Source organism: Onychostoma macrolepis, chromosome 12 (genome assembly GCF_012432095.1).
Source record: "Onychostoma macrolepis isolate SWU-2019 chromosome 12, ASM1243209v1, whole genome shotgun sequence".
Taxonomy (NCBI): domain Eukaryota; kingdom Metazoa; phylum Chordata; class Actinopteri; order Cypriniformes; family Cyprinidae; genus Onychostoma; species Onychostoma macrolepis.
The window spans coordinates 17,481,149-17,497,889 of NC_081166.1; the positions used below are offsets into that span (position 1 = coordinate 17,481,149).

Consider the following 16,741-nt stretch of genomic DNA (forward strand, 5'->3'; position numbering starts at 1 on the left):
ATCATTGTAAAATGTTAAAATGTAGTTCGCTGTGATAGTTTAATTTTATTACACACACACACACACACACACACACATTTCAAATCCTGTAATTTACAAATTTCTGCACTAAAGTTTTAAGTTACCAGCCATTCAGAACACCTACTTACCAAAACAAAATCAGAAATATATTATAAAATTATTATAAAATTTTATTCTGGATAATAATGGCTTTCAGTTTTAAGACTGAATTTTCAGACTAAATTTTCTCTGACTTCTCTTCCTCAGCCTTTATTTCCAAATGTCGCTCACTCAGAAATAAATGTTTGATGGTAAACACTTTGAAGATGAGGAAAGTGATCAGCTGTTTCCTCACAAATGTCAGTGTACTGTATTCATGTCCTCCACTGACATCTATTAAAAAAGGCCTGAAGTGAGAACGAGAGCTTCAGTCGCACACGTCCAGTCCAGTTCCCTTGGACGTCTCGATGTATCATTCTGAATTTTCAACAGGGTCTGGAGTCATAGATGCATGGGCACCGCAGACAGATGCCAAGCAGGTTTGCAGATGTGCGTACACTCAAAGAAATCTAGTCAAATTTTAAAGACGTTCAGTGTATGACCCTCTTGTTAATGCTGGAGACTCCTGATGCACCAGATTGGCTAGTGATACATTAGTGTTACCTTTCACAGTTTTTATTTATTCAGGTGTTACTTAACCCTACACAAATTACCATTAAAATGTTTGAGGTCAGTAAGTTATTTTATTTTAATTTAATTTCTTTTCTTTAGCAAGTATGCATTAAATTGATCAAAATGGATAGTACATATGTTTATGTCATGTTTTTATAAACATTTATTTCTTATATAAATATTTTTAAATGCTGGTTATTTAATACATTTTCTATTCATTAAGGAATCCTAAAAAAAAAAAAAAAAAAATATCAAAGTTTCCACAAAAAAAAAAAAAAAAGTAGTGCAAATGTTTTCAACTGATGGTAATAAGAAATGTTTCTTAAACACAAAATCAGTCTATTATAATCATTTCTGAAGGGTCATGTGACACTGAAGTGTGGAAATTTCAGCTTTACCGTGACAGAAATTAATATATATCTTTGATCAAATAAGTGCAGCCTTGGTGAGTATAAGACACTTTTTTTCAAAAACATAAAAAAATAAAATAAAAAACCTGACCACAAACCTTTGAAGAGTTGTTTACTTCAAAACACAGCAACCAAGAAAAGGCCCAAGGATCAATTTGAAGGAGCCATTTCTAGAGAAGGAAGAAAACACAATCAGAGAGAACCTGTTCCAGACTGCTAAAATTATTTTTTTTAAAAAGCCTGGATTAAAGTAAATCTTTCAGTAGGAAATGATCTCAAACAGAAGGCCAAATGAACAGGAAGAGCTGCTCAAGATCTAAAAGGTGAGTGTCCTTATCATAACCACCTTATTTCAAAGATACTTCATTAGTTGTAATTGCGTGACTGTCTGCCCGTGACGTTTCTCGTAAACCCTTGAAGACAGAATCTTCAGTGCATGTGGACAAATTTGACAACAATTTAGAGGAAATGATGCAAGCACCAATGAGAGTCAGGCTCGCATGGCACATTCCTAAGAGTTAAAAAAAAAAAAAATTCTATGGTCGAAAGGCTGTAGTAAACGTCTGTAACAAGTGCATAATCACTTCCATCATGGGCGTAATGGAAATGAATTATTTCCTAATCATAGTGCAAGAGCCTTTTAATGTGTTCACATTTTGGACTCTGGAATTAATTTAATAACCTCCATACTTCAAATCAATGGCTCATTATTGCATAGAAAACATGGTTTGATGGTTTAAAAGCTTGTTTTGAACAGCTGCACAACATTTTCATGACATGGCCTGCTCAGTTTGGGTCTGCTGTGAATTTTCAGGTATTTAGAGATTATGTTGATTACCACGAAATTCACAGATATGATCATATTGAATTAAATTTGAAAAAATAATTCTAGTAACTGGTGTCAGTCCAAATCACACAATCGTTCATGTTTTAAAAACCTCATAACCCGCAGTTATTTAAAGAGCTCTCTTTAGATTCTAGGATTCTTCGGAAGCGTACATAAACGTCCAGCATTTATTCATTCAATTGAGTTATTCAATGAATGCTACATCCTTAACATCCACTAAAAATCACACCTTAAGGAAATCACGATTGCTAATCAGGGACTCATTATTGCATTATTAGATTGCTTTTTTCCCTTTTTAAGAAGCATTTCTTAAAGGCTTCATCGCTATCTTGTTTTTATAATAATTTCCTGGCCAAAATCCAATTTTAAAACAGGGGAAAAGGCAATGAAAGCTAAACATTTTGAGTAAATTAGCTGTTTGTTTATTATATGGGTGCTAGTATCGTTGCACATCACTGATTTCTCAATTTCCTCATTCAGTGCTGTTTACTTAGCCCTAAGCCTCTCATTTCACCTCGCTGACGATGCTTCAGCATAACGCAATAAATATATGCACAAAAAGAGGGTTTATTTACAATATGAGGGGGGGAAACTACAATTTTTATCTTAAGAATTGTACAACGACAGATGAGCCAAGCGAACAACACTGTCACAATATTCCTAAACCAGAAGAGACACATTAATGGGTGAACTATGAACTGGTTTTGCATTTTAACAAAAATGAAAGTAATCTTAAAGCAAGAATGCTGTCGGAGTCTTGTTTTTTTGGGGGATCTCGGCCTTTAAGATCATGCCTCGAAGCACTTTATGCTAAGTTAATTTACCCAAATATATCCACACCAGAGCGCACAACATCAACAACGCTGTTAATAGAAACCTGCTGATCCATAACAGTTTTAGAGTTAGATGTTTACTGGGGGCAGTGCAATATTTACCTTAATATCAGTGATCGATCAGAGGATTTGCAAGCCGGCATAAGGCGTTTAATTATAATTGCATCAGGATAGGTGTTGTAGTGGCAGCAGGATTTGAATAAGGTCACATCTCCGGCTAACCTTGCAAGTGTAATGCTATATTAAATGCCACTCATGTTAAGTGTGTTGAAACCTTTCTGATGCAGTCACTCCCTAATATAAAGGTTAAATTGAAAAATGTCCCCTCCTGAGCACAAAGCAAGCCATGATTGATACACCTTAGAAGGAAAATAAATGTTAACAGGCTTCCGCTCTAAACTCCCAGCTTTATGAGTGATATGTATTCTAATAGAGTGTTTGGATCACATTTAGTCAGACCTTATATAAATGGAAAAGGTCAGTCAGAGAGATTAGGGAGATTTGGAGAAGGTTAGACTGCGCTTGTCTGACAGTTCGCTAATATTCAGTTATGTCTATTCAAATCTGCCAAAGCATTTCTATATCATTAATATGATTTTTTCCTTTGCCGCCCGCAGTTGGAACCAGCTTCCAGATGAGATCACATTTAAATCCAGACTCAAAACTCATCTGTTTAGCTGTGCATTTGTTGAATGAGCACTGTGCTACGTCCCAACTAATTGCACTGTATTTTATGTATAATCATTTTCTACTCTTAACTGTTTTAAATCAATTTTTATATCATTTCCTTGTTTTTATTGTTGTGATTACTATTATAATTTTTTTAATTCCTTGTGATTTTTTTTAATGACTATTTCACTTCCTTTTATGTAAAGCACTTCAAATGTGCTATATAAATAAACTTGCCTTGTCTTGATGTGTGTGTGTGTGTGTGTGTAATGGACTTTTTACTTTATATACACTAGAGAAGTTACATGGGAAATGTATAAAATGATGCAGTCTTGTTTTCATTCATTATGATTTATCATAAATGGCTGCACTGTAAAAAATGATAAGTTGACTTAACTTAAAAAAAATTGAGGAAACACGTTGCCTTAAAATTTGTAAGTAAATGATAATTTAAAAAAATTAAGTTAATTGAATTGTCAAGTTCACTTTTTTATTATTATGTACTTAATAATTTTAAGGCAACGTGTTTACTCAATTTTTTTAAGTTAAGTCAACTTTCACTTTTTACAGTGTGGCTTAAGTTTAGAACGTTCATTTATTTATTACCTGGTTTTGTTCAATGAGTGCTTCATATTAGTTAGTGGTTCACAGTTATTTTATGATTCTAATAGCCGAATATCTAATCTCTTATGAATATTTGGATGATTAGAACATATAGAGAATGTTTTCTCAAATCCTGAATGTTGTAGACGGGAGAAGAAAGAGTCTTTAAGCAATATTTTCAATGATTACTGCTTTATTGCCTTATATTGGCAGTCAAACAATATTTCATAGATCCCAGCATTGCTTTCTCTTATAAACCTACAAATTTAACAGTTATTGTGATTATTGTTTCATATACTACTTGGTCACTAAGCTTGTTTGATTTTGACTAAAAACTAATGACCAAACCAAAACAAGGGCTATTATACATAGTGATCGATTCAGCAGAATAGCACATCTCACTTCTCCCTTTAAAAAAACTGTTTGTCTAAAGTTTAAAGATGCTTTCAAATAAACAGAGATTCCTGAATGAAATGACAAAAACACCCCGGGGAGGGCTTTAGAGATGGAGAGCTCTGGTTTTGCCTGGGGGAGCATATGCTCAGTCTATCAGTGATTGATACGGATCACAGACTGTCAAGGGCCAATGATACACATTATAAACAACATATGTAAACAATTGAGTCGTTCAGCAGTTGTGCAGTAAGCAGGGAATGCTGATTACACCAACCCCATAGCTATGTTAGCGCATTTGTTTGCAAACACTTCACGAACTACAAACCCGTCCCTGCAACACCAACACACCTCAGGTGAGCATGAGATCTGCAGTTTTTACTTTTTACTTTAAAGGAGCGGAATGAAAAATGTGAGTTAAGTTTGGGTCACCCTTTACAATATTAGCTAATGCATTAGCTAATACTACTGATAATAAGCAATGCATTTATTATAGCATTTATCAATGCAAATAAAATATCTGTATATGTGAAGTCAGGTCCATTAAATATGAACAGATAAAACGTTTGATTTTATTAATAATTAACATGAACTAAGATGAATAAATTCTTTCGAATTATTTCATGTTAACCAATATTAACAAATGGAGACTTGTTGTAAAGTATTGCCTGACATTAAAAGTATGATTGATTTCATCAAAATCAAAGTCTACCCTAGTGAAAAAATAAATATACTAAAATGTATTTGAAATACATTTATTTCATGCTAAGTATGCTACAAATACATTTACATATTTATGTGCTTAATAAAAATACCCTGCAATTGTACTTTTGGTATACATATACTTGTCTGCTAAATTGGAACAACTAATTTTGTACTTAATGCACTTTAATTGTGCAGAAGTAGTGCTGAAGTCCAACTAAAGATATACTGAGGTATATTTGATTGTGCTACAGTGGAACTATTACAATACTTCAGGTACACTTTAAATATCTTGCGTTAAATATTATTCAAAGATCATATACAGTCCTCATCAATAGTGACGTTAAAACAGATTTTAGGCTTAATATTAAGAAATGCGCATTGTGCACAAGTAGTACTCCAAATAAAGTGTAATTATCATTTTTATATCAGTAAGTCGTGAGCGACATGTCAGTAAATATGTTAATAGATTTGAACTATTCTAAGTATGAAATAAATGTATTTTAATGATATTACTTTTTTACTAGAGTACGCCTTCAAAAATTCATGACGATATGTGGATCTTTTCAAAAAGAGCATTATTCGATATATACTGTATATTATTATCATTATCATTAAAGTCACTATATGTATTTCTATTTAACAGCTTTACTAACATGAGCGACAGCAGATTACTGACGGGAGCACTAGCACACAAGAAACTGCATGTGCCTACTGACAAGCCAATTTGCATTATGGGAAAGACTGTTTGCGCACTATAGAAGCCTTAACGTTTTTTGACTGTTTCAACATCAGGGTATTTACTGATCTGCATCCTATGGTCTTGGTTACATGGTCCAGAAGTGTAGATTGAGATGTTGTGGCTCCAGGTGGTGGATCACAGCTCCAGCTCCACTGTTAGGGGCTCTGAACCCGGGCAGAGGGTCCGGCGTGGAGAGAATGTAGTCAATGCTGAATTTGATCTCGGGCTCAGGTTTGCTGAGAGGCGGGTTGTTTTGGGCCGGTCTGTGACTAGTGTTCACAGGGCAGAAAGAATCTGAATCCGTGGGTCTCACTGCAATGCCCTGATGAGTGTCCATGGCAACAAAGGGTTCGGCTGGCTCCTTCAGGCCCATTTTTAAGTTGCGTCTGCGGCGGCGGCGACGAAAGTTGCCATTTTCAAAGAGGTCAAGCATGGACTCGCAGCCTGTGGCGAATGTCCAGTAATTACCTTTTCCTTTCTCGTTACCTTCCGTACGGGGCACCTGAGGAAAACAAATAATCAGCAGCCAGTTACAACAAACCCCTAAAGTTAGGAAAACCATTAGTAATAATGCCTTTACAATTATAACTATGGGCTTTCTTTACTATTTCTTAAACATTTATTGCAGCCGAGTACAGATTTCAGAACTTCCGTTGATGCACAGCGTAACAAAACAATCTGGTTATGTTTATATATTGGAAGTTAATTTAATTTTGGTACTTTAAGTTTACGTTTTAACATACACATCCAGTCTCCATCATACCTTTATAAAGCAGCTGTTTAGAGAGAGGTTATGACGAATTGAGTTTTGCCAAGCCCTCTGGTTGGATCTGTAATAAGGAAATCTCTTCATGATGAACTCGTAGATTCCTGATAGAGTAACTTTATTCTCTGGGCTCTGCTGTATAGCCATCGCTATTAGTGCAATGTAACTGATAGAGAGAGACAGAACACCGATGTCAGAGAAAGAGTAAGAAAAGATTTGTCCCTTCAAAGAGGTCTGTATCCCCTAATTTAGGGTTAACAAGCTTATTTGTAATCATTCATACACACACAGAAACAAAGAATAGAATATTACGAATATGATATACTTTAAATGTAAAAATATACTTTAGATGAAACTATTAATATTGATAATACTGTAAGAGAATCCATATTGCAAGTGCGCTCTGACCAAGCCGACAGCAGACAACTTTTCATAATTGCTAAGATTACTATAATTATAATTATTAATACATAATTGCAAATATATATACATATACACATTCACATATATACATAATATATATTCATTTCATAACTTAAAAATAATTTTATATATTATAAGAACCTTTCATTAATTACTTATAAATATTATTACCCAATGTAATGCTTAACACTTCCTTAATGTACCAAATTTAGAAATACATTTTGAAATATAAAATAACAAAATTAAAAATCAAAATGAACTAGTATTTAATTTAGCCTAATTTACAAAATTATTGTAAAAGTGCTAAATAAAAAATGCTAATTTATTAAATGAATACCTAATCAGTTAGTAAATTAGGCTACTATTACTACTTTTATATCTAAGACAATATAATATAATAACAATTAACATGATAATAATAATAATAATAATAATAATAATAATAATAATAATAATAATAATAATAATAAAATACCTGTAAGCTGGTCGACACACTTTCTTCTCTTCATCAGTGCCACATGAGGGGTATCCTTCTCCATCATAGTTAAAACAGTTATAAGGATATTGCGAACTGTCAAACATCATCATACGTCCAGGGTGGCAAGCCTTTATGGTTTCTAGTAATGAGAAAGGCTCTAGCTGGCCAAGACAAATGAAGCAGCTCTCATGAGAAGTGTTTGTGAGTGTGTGTAGGGGAAGTGACCGGCTGCTGCTCAGATGCTCATATAATGGGCGTACATGACTGGAACTACTGTAAACGTCTGAACCCGGGGCGTGATCAACAAACTCCAGTCACTCATTCACTCTTTGATTCCGGGTGGTCCGGTCCTACTCGGGATTGGATGTTTTGTTTTGTTTTGTTTTGTCGTGTTTCTTTTTATAGTCTGATCCTCTTAACTATAATTGAATGACGAATGAAACATTAACAAACATGTTTCTCGCGTCTTTAGTCTTAACTCTTTCAGGTTGTTGTTGTGCTGAGTTGAGATGTGGCCCCTTGAATCACATATCTCTCGGCAACAACTCTTGGCTTCTGTAGATGCAATCTATAATGCGGCATAATAGCCATAAATTGTGTTTCCGTGACTAAAAAGGGGATGTGTGTTCAAAAGAACATTAAGAGGCATATGAGGGACCGAGGAACACGAGCAAACAGCCCGCGGCGCGAGATGTCTGTGTGTGGCCTCAGATCGATCTCGCTTGCTTGTTTGGACACATGCAGCTCGGACATCTGGGACCGAACTCGCTCGTTTTTCTTTTTAAATGATACACTTCGATTTGATATTGTAGCAGGTGAGGTTTGAACAAGGACTCGCGTCCCGTTGTTTTGCGTTCGTTCGTTTAAAATGAAGTTTACAAACGCGAGTAATGATCAGACAGATCTTCGCGCTCATGTGGCGTTTCCTGTCTGAGTGCACAGAGAGTGCGATCTGATAACGGTCCCTGCGGAATCCCGCTCCGTTCCCATGACGCCGTTTCCTCTGCTGGACCGTCTGCGGCTGCTCTGATTGCTGCAGTCCCTGTCCCCCCAGACCAGACCAGACCAGACCACTCCACACAAGACCATTACTGCACCAGCAGAAAAACACTGTGCACCAGGGGCAGACATTAACCAGGGCTTCAGGCAAAACTGCCCCAAATAGACTAGTTAAAAGGTAGGGGGCAAAATGACCCTGTAGTTTCTCCATTTGTATCGAATGTTCATCTAGGCTAATATATTTCATTAGGAATAGCTTACATGCCTAATGGATGTATTCCTGTGAAGTGACTGCAGATGTCAGAATAAGCTTTTAACATGTTTAGTTAGGCTTTTCTTTTTCTTTCTTATATTTTAAAAATACAAACTATATTAAAATACAGTAATGTAAATGAATTTATTATGTTAAATCACAATACATTATTTAATAATGGTTCGTTTAATTAATATTGATTTTATAATAATATACCAAGTCATAACTGTTATTGATTTTATTAGTAGCCTATTTAAAGAAAACAATATTTCTATAATATTCTGAAAATATTTCATCATACTCATTGACAATCGTGTAGAATTTTTATTTTATTTTTTTATAATAACACTGTCATAATTTACTTTAAAACATCATTAATGCTTGCATTGCTTTTGCATCACATTTTAAAAAAGTATATATATTTTTTTAAATGATTGAAAATTATTCCTGAGATTCTATTTTAAATACGGCCTCATTTTAGCTTAATGTGTTAAATAAAGTGGGACAGTGGCCTTCAGGTACAGTGGGACAGCTTTTAATTATCCTACCATTATGAGCTAATATATAAAGAACCATGCATAAAACAGTTAAGACATTTCCTAATCACTTTAATTGTAACCACTATAGCATAAAATGTTTCTACGTGGCCTCTGGTCATTAGCTGGTCTAGATGATTGATCAATTGGAACTATTTAAACAAACGTCTACATTTGGTCACTTTTAGAACAATGTGATTTTGTAGCGATTAAATAAAAGCAAAGATTTTTTCTGTAAATGCTTTTTAGTGATAGTGATGTCTATTTTTTATGAAAGAAAAAAAAAACCAGTGAAAAGCAGTGCCTACACAACAAAATCCCCAATGTTAAATTAACACTGCTGGTGTTCATATAATTAGTGTGGATTATACTGGATAAACACCAGCAGTGTTAATATAATGCCTGTGATGTATTCAAAAGTATATCATTTTTTAAATTAAATTATGCATGTATATTAAAAAAAGAACATCTGTATAAGACCATTTGCTTAATTTTTGTTTATTGCACCATAACCAAGGAGAAAAACTGAAACAAAAAGTCCCAACAAAGACTAAACATGACAGCAACAGTGAAACATACTGTATTTCTTTGAAAATGTGAAAATACTAACCGTAAACAAAACAACAAAATGTATGGAACTGTGGAGTAGCCTTGGTATGATAAACCACATTTATTCTGCTGATTACTCTGTCATCTCTACAACCGAGTATTCAAGTATATCTCTAATTGCACAGGCACTGAATTCACATATTTACACAACTTTTTCAGCAGTTAGTAGAAACGTGTTTCGTAGTACAACAAAGGCTGTAGAGAGCTCAACATAAACACCAACATCCTTGCCACCCTCTACTAAAAAGACACTAAATGTTACAATGTACATGCTATACATACGCTGAAGCATATCATATATACAAAATTATACTAAGAAAATAGTTCAATCAGCAAAACTAACATGACCTCTGTGCTTCTGCCAATGACGTCGGGCTACTAAAACCCAAGTGCTAATAATGCTTGTTAACTGTCATGTACTGTTTCTTTAAGAGCTGTGTAGTTTCTAAAAACATTTCTTAAAATCCCAATTTAATGTAATTATTCATTTTTATTTTACTGTGGTCAAAATTCTGAAATAGAGTGTAACCATCATACCATCATATAGATCTAAAAAAAAACAAAAAAACATTCACATACTCCTCTGAGCACAATAAAACAGTTTTTCAAAATTTTAGTTTAATAGCATGAAAATTCTACAGTGATTCATAGATTTGACATTATTAATCAGTATCCTTGTGCAATTGAAGGGCTACATTTTTAGGTCACATGTGGGTGGAAATGCAGCAGTCACACTCAACAATATTGATTATTGATATTGAAACGTTCAGTTTTTGATATTGCCTTACTGAAAAAAGATCTGATATGCTGGAAATTATGCGAGTTGTTACATTTTAAGGACATTTCTCTGAAATCCAGTAAACCATCAACTTTTTTCAAACATATACTGCACATTTTTACTTATCTACTCACATTAGCACAAATACTGCAACTGGTTTAATGTACTAGATGAATCTACCTCTTTGATTTGTAACAGAATTTATGAATGGCATGTTTGGAATAATAAATATGGAACTCAATAAATAACCTCTGATCAGCTATAACATGACAGACGGGACACTTTTGGGGGAAAAAACTCACATTTAACTCAAAGTATTTTGTCCTAAATAAGGTCAAGAAAAATACATTGCTATATGAAAGCACAGTTCCTCTCATTCCTCCTTGGTATGGAGAGAGTATAAAGAATTTTATTTGAAGGCATGAAAGTCCACGTATATTCAGACAAAGGTGCACACGTCACGTACAGCGGTGAGAGAGTTTGTGAAGCTGTAGTTCGAACTGAAATGTCAGCTGAAATGTTGCCTTCTTTAGTTGCAAAAACGTCAGCCAAACATTCAGTGTAGCCGTTGGTATGTCCTGCACATCCTTTGCTTATTTCTTTAAAAAAAAAAAAAGGTCGCTACAACTTTAAAGTTCAAATAGTTTCCCAAAGGGACAGCAAATACTGGTTAAATGGCGTTCTGTAAAAACATGGAAATATATGAATTTTTTGTTATGTATATATTTAGATCCTTTGTAACAGTGGTTCTCAACTGGTTTTGCTTTGCATCTCACATTAGACAATATGTGGCAACACAGAACCAAAGGCTAAATAGAAAAAGAAACCCTACGTTATTTATATCAAGTAATAATGATAATAATAATAATTATTATTGCTTAGGCCCAATAATATACCAAATTATATAAACAAAAGCTGAATTGGATCATTTGTTTTTTAATCAACTATAATAATTATTATTATATCAATATTTATTTATTATTTCTGGTTTATTTGCATTGTATTTTATAAGCTGCTGCAATAATAATACTAATAATAAAAATGATTATTATCATCATTATTTTTATTATAATTATTTGCATTTAAGTCCACCAGTTGAGAAGCACTGCTTTACAATACTGGCTGTTACATGTGAAGATCACAATTTGGATGTAGGACTGTAAGAACACCGTCTCTTTCTCTGTCTACCGCGTGTCTTTATTCTAACACATGGTCCATTAGTTGAGGAATGAGTCTTTGGAATTCACTGAATTCAGAAGAGTTTATCAACAAGAGCATCTCTTGCAAGACGTTCATGGTCTTTAGAGCTGTGGTGGGACTTCAAAGGAGCCGCTGGGGGCACCTGATCAGTCTGTGCCCACTACCTTTGTGGGGCTGTGCCCGTGTTCAAGCCCTCCACGAGCAGGTCGTCCTCTACTACGTTACTGTAGCCCTCCTTCTCAATGCAGTCGGCCAGTACCTGGAGCACCAGGCGCAGCCGGCGGTCCATGGCCTCCAGATGAGGCCTAATAAGGATGGGTGACAGTGTATCAGCCTGCAGACTTTCCTCCATCAGAGCACTCAGTTTGAACTCCTCCTTAGCCAATAGCTGAAGCCGTAAATGAGTGGACTTCTTCATCCTGAGTCAAACAGATCAGAATCACCAAGTCATTTCCAATCATTTACGTAATCATTTATCAATGCATTTTCTTGTGGGATGAATTAGGATGAAATTAGAACATTTTAGGATATTAGTGAATGAATTAGGATGAAATAAGGACATTTGGAAATTAGTTAATAAGTGTTTGCCCACTTTTTCAGCAGCACTGGAGTATTTTTTCCATTTTTTTTTAAGTCTTTGTTATAGCGTTATAAGCCAGGAATCACTCCAACCAGCTATGAGTTGAATCACAACATCACAAAACCTTGATTTGAAGCAAAAAAAGTATTTGAAATTCAGGCAAAATGACAAAGGTACAAGACTGTGTGCTTTGACAGCAGAGGGAAATAACTACAATTACAATTCCATTGCGAATGACATAACTGAATTAAAAAGATCAACTGTTCATTTAAAGTTGTTGATAATATCTATGGCAACAATGTATTTTATAAGTTTACTGCAAAATAGACATATATACAAAGCCCTCCATTAAATTGTATTGGGTTGTTGAAGTATTTTGTGAGCATAGGGAGACTCACTAGTTTATGTCAGTGCTTCATAAAAGAGGGTGATTTGCTTGGTGTGACTCTGATTGGAGGAATTACCTGTACTGCATTATGGGTAAAATAGTTTTTACCACAAATTCCGCTATTTAAACATGATCATCTAAAAAATTAATTAAAATAATAGCTTTAACAAAACAATCGAATAACAACCTCATAGCCCACAACAGGTCTGTTTATAATGTTTATGAGTTTAGAAGTTCATTGTTAAAAGTCAAGAACCTGAATGTTGTACTCTATTGCAATTAATTAAATGACATTTATTATTGATAATTTCTACCATACAAATAGTGAAATGCCTGTTAAATGCTCCATAATTTGACAGCCTTGATTCAAACAACTTTCAGAATTTCTTGAAGTGATTGGACAAATATTGAATAATAGGGTCATTCCACGAAATTGGTGCCTTTTGCGTCCTTAAGAGATAATCAAACATAGATTTAATATAACAACAAATAAATGTGCAATTTAAAAACATAACAATACTATGTATGCTTTCGTCAATATTACATTAAAAAAAATGGGGGGTCACCATGCAATGTCAATCCTGCTTTTAAAATGTAAATTTAAACAATTCTTTCATACATTTAATATAATCAATATCTACAAGTAAAATCTTTTACTTTTTAGAGTAAGAGGTTTTGACATTTGGGTAACAGGGATGACATAGATTAGGTTTGACCCTGTTTTTAAAGATTGTCTGTGTAAAATTCAAACATTTTAAAGGTCACCCTTGGTATATTATTGAGCTAATGCCTATATCATTCACTGGCATATGAATTCTAAATAAACGATAGTATCTAGTAACGCTTGTGTCGGTAACAGTGTTGACAAAAATACCAAAACATGAGGCAGAAAAATAGTGATAAAATAATAAATGACATAGCTTCAGATGGCACAATACAATTTCTTGTAATTTTAAGGTGTTTTCATTTCATGGATATTTATTAAACTTAAAGATATTGATTAAACTTATTTTATTTTTCACTTTTTCCAAGTGGAAAAGGCACCAATTTTGTGGAATGACCCAATAAGTAATTAATAATGCGAATACTAACCTGCAGCACTGACTCAAAGGCACCAGTATGGAGAGTTCATCATGAGAATGTTTACCAAAGCTGAAGATAGAATAGAATAAAAAAAATGCATATTTAAAAAAAATAATGAATTGAAGAAGCTAGTTGTATTATGAGAGTTAAAGAAATCAAGATAAAATGTCTTACCCTCTTCCATTATCAAGGTGAATAATGAAAGTTTCATTTCCAAATTTTTCAAATGTCTCATAATGATGACGATCCATATTTCCTTTGAAGACATATAAACATTATTATTTATGACTTAAATAGCTTGATTGAATTTCAGCTTCAATTTTGCATTCAGAAACAAATGATGCACTTCTGTGAAATCCTCTTACCCATGAGGAAATCAAAAATGGTCATGTCCATGATGTCCAGCAGGCGTGTGCCGCTGTCATAGGGTGGCGTCTGCTTCACCTCTTCACAGTAATCTGGATCCACCTCCCACCTATAAACACACACACACCCCTCATTAGCTTACACTAACACACACACACACTGTACAATGAAAAACAGCACAACACGATGAAGGTCATTGTAATAAGACACTAGAGGGCTGGCATGTAATCTAAAGAGAAACTGGATAATTACAACTGAGCAGATAAAACATGCTGCATGTTTAATACCCTCATATTCAGGATATATCCTTTAATTCAGCCTCTAAATCAATCATTTCAGCACTGTGTCAAAGTGTTTCATGCTCTTTAACATTTAAATATACAAAAAATATACAAACACACACACACACACACACACACACACATATATATACATACACACACACATATATATATATATATATATATATATATATATATATATATATATATATATACACACTGCCGCTCAAAAGTTTGGAATCAGTAAGAATTTTAATGTATTTTAAGGTAGACTCTTCTGCTCATCAAAGCTGTATTTATTCGATCAAAAATACAGAAAAAACAGTAATATTGTGAAATCTAATAGCAATTTCTAATAATGGTTTCCTATTTTAATATACTTTAAAATAGAATTTATTTCTGTGACACAGCGCTGAATTTTCAGCATCATTACTCCAGTCTTCAGTGTCACATGATCCTTTTTTATTGATGTTGTTTTTTGGAACATGTGATACTTTTTTCTTTGATTTTTTGATGAATACAAAGTTAAAAATAGCAGCATTTTATCAAAATAGAAATCTTTTCTAACAATATAAGTCTTTACTATGACTTTTTATTCATTTAACACATCCCTCCTGAAAAAAAGTATTCAATTCTTTAAAAAAAAAAGAAAGAAAAAATATACTGACCCCAAACTTTTGAATAGCATTGTATATTGTAACACAAAATTTCTTTTTTAAATAAATGCTGTTCTTTTAAACTTTTTATTAATCAGAGAATCCTAAAAAAATATCACAGGTCCCAAAAAAAAAATATATGAAGCAGCACAACGGTTTCCAACAATGATTATAAATCAGCATATTAGAATGAGTTCTGAAGGATCATGTGACAATGAAGACTGGAGTAATGATGCTGAAAATTCAGCTTTGATCACAGAAATAAATTATATTTTAAAGTATATTAAAATAGAAAACTGTTTAAACTTACATAGTTTTTTTTTAATGTATTTTTGATCAAATAGATACAGCCTTGATGAGCAGAAGAAACCTAAAAAAAACATAAAAATCTTACTGATCCCAAACTTTTGAGCGGCAGTGTGTGTGTATATATATATATATATATATATATATATATATATATATTCTTGAATTGAATTCATCTAAACAAAGTGTGCTGTGTGGTCCTCACTCTGCTTTCTTGCGTTTGTGATAGGATCGTCTCCAGGGGTTTCTCCAGGTCCTGCGCTTGGCTAAGGCCAGGTCGGGCAGAAATGCTGCTAAAGAGCCCTCGATCTGGTCAGGCTTCCCACACAGAGCATGCTCAGTGGAGCAGTAGTACGAACATTCACCGTAGAAACAGATGTTATTGGCTGGAGGGATGATAGGGTGTAATAAAACAAACCCCTTAAAATGATGGCACGTACTGTTCATATTTATAATGATTATTTTAAAGCCAACATTAAATTAAAAATGACCTAATTTACTTCAGTAAGGCATGTTCTGCCCTTAATGTGCATAATTTCATTAAATTAAATATCTTAGTAAAAAAATATATGTAAATATAATTAATCAAAACTAATTAATAAAGAAAATATGATTAATCCTCCTTAAGCATTTAGCGAAAAAAAGAAGAAAGATTAGATTAGATATTTAACTAGAAATGTATTTTGTTTTACTTATTGCATTAAACGTTTTTGTCTACTTTACAACACTGTTTGGTTCCTCTAATTAAAAGGAAAGTCACACTTTTAAACAATTTTGGAGAAAATTATAATCAAAAGGATGACTAATAAGACATTTTTCACAAATTAATCAAACAACATTTTTGTTTAATATTCTGTTTCACCTGAAAACATGTGATCAGCATTTCAGCATTGAGTTTAAATGACTATTTTTAATCATGCAGACTGGAGTAATGGCTACTGGAAACACTTATTTTCTATCTCAACAATAAATTAGATTTTAAAACATATTACCATAGAAAAATATTACTTTTAATCAACAATATTTCATATAATTACTGATTTTACTGTATTTTTGATCAAATTAATGCCTAAGAGACTTATTACAAAAACAGGTTGCACTTACTGACTACATGTCAACTAATTCTCATTAATTAGCAACTACATGTCTACTAACTCTCAGGAGGGTA

At 33.4% G+C, this 16,741-nt stretch overlaps 2 protein-coding genes across 4 annotated transcripts in view; both read right to left on the reverse strand.

Moving 5' to 3' along the window:
- Positions 1-100: 100 nt before the first annotated feature.
- On the reverse strand, positions 101-7,876 carry foxl3 (forkhead box L3). Of its 2 annotated transcripts, XM_058793444.1 has the most exons (4): positions 7,536-7,876; positions 6,635-6,803; positions 5,961-6,373; positions 101-1,252 (listed from the first exon to the last, which is right to left on the reverse strand). In XM_058793444.1, exons 1-4 carry the CDS (start codon positions 7,646-7,648, stop codon positions 1,195-1,197), a joined length of 753 nt encoding a protein of 250 aa, XP_058649427.1. In that variant the 5' UTR covers positions 7,649-7,876; the 3' UTR covers positions 101-1,194. The 2 variants fall into 2 exon arrangements, with proteins under 2 accessions (XP_058649427.1, XP_058649428.1); XM_058793445.1 differs by lacking the exon at positions 101-1,252 and having other exon boundaries at positions 4,019-6,373.
- Positions 7,877-10,533: 2,657 nt separating this feature from the next.
- The window catches only part of fam20cb (FAM20C golgi associated secretory pathway kinase b), a 46,732-nt gene continuing 40,524 nt past the window's right edge, over positions 10,534-16,741 (reverse strand). The window contains exons 6-11 of one of the 2 annotated variants that reach the window (XM_058794346.1): positions 15,779-15,959; positions 14,330-14,439; positions 14,139-14,220; positions 13,974-14,033; positions 12,506-12,617; positions 12,197-12,332 (exon numbers count right to left, since the gene is read on the reverse strand). In XM_058794346.1, the coding sequence (XP_058650329.1) occupies positions 12,554-12,617; positions 13,974-14,033; positions 14,139-14,220; positions 14,330-14,439; positions 15,779-15,959 (497 nt within the window). In that variant the 3' untranslated portion in view covers positions 12,197-12,332; positions 12,506-12,553. Of the gene's footprint in view, positions 12,333-12,505; positions 12,618-13,973; positions 14,034-14,138; positions 14,221-14,329; positions 14,440-15,778; positions 15,960-16,741 lie in introns of both variants that reach the window. The other variant, XM_058794345.1, reaches the window with a different exon arrangement.

Bases quoted from the DNA above. Each gene is read 5' to 3' on its own strand.
- foxl3 (XM_058793444.1), bottom strand. From the start codon at position 7,648: ATGATGATGTTTGACAGTTCGCAATATCCTTATAACTGTTTTAACTAT. The intron at 6,374-6,634 runs GTATGATGGAGA...TGTTTTCCTCAG, and splicing joins TAAACAGCTGCTTTATAAAG to GTGCCCCGTACGGAAGGTAA. The intron at 1,253-5,960 runs GTAACCAAGACC...TTCCTTCTCTAG, and splicing joins AATCTACACTTCTGGACCAT to AAATGGCTCCTTCAAATTGA.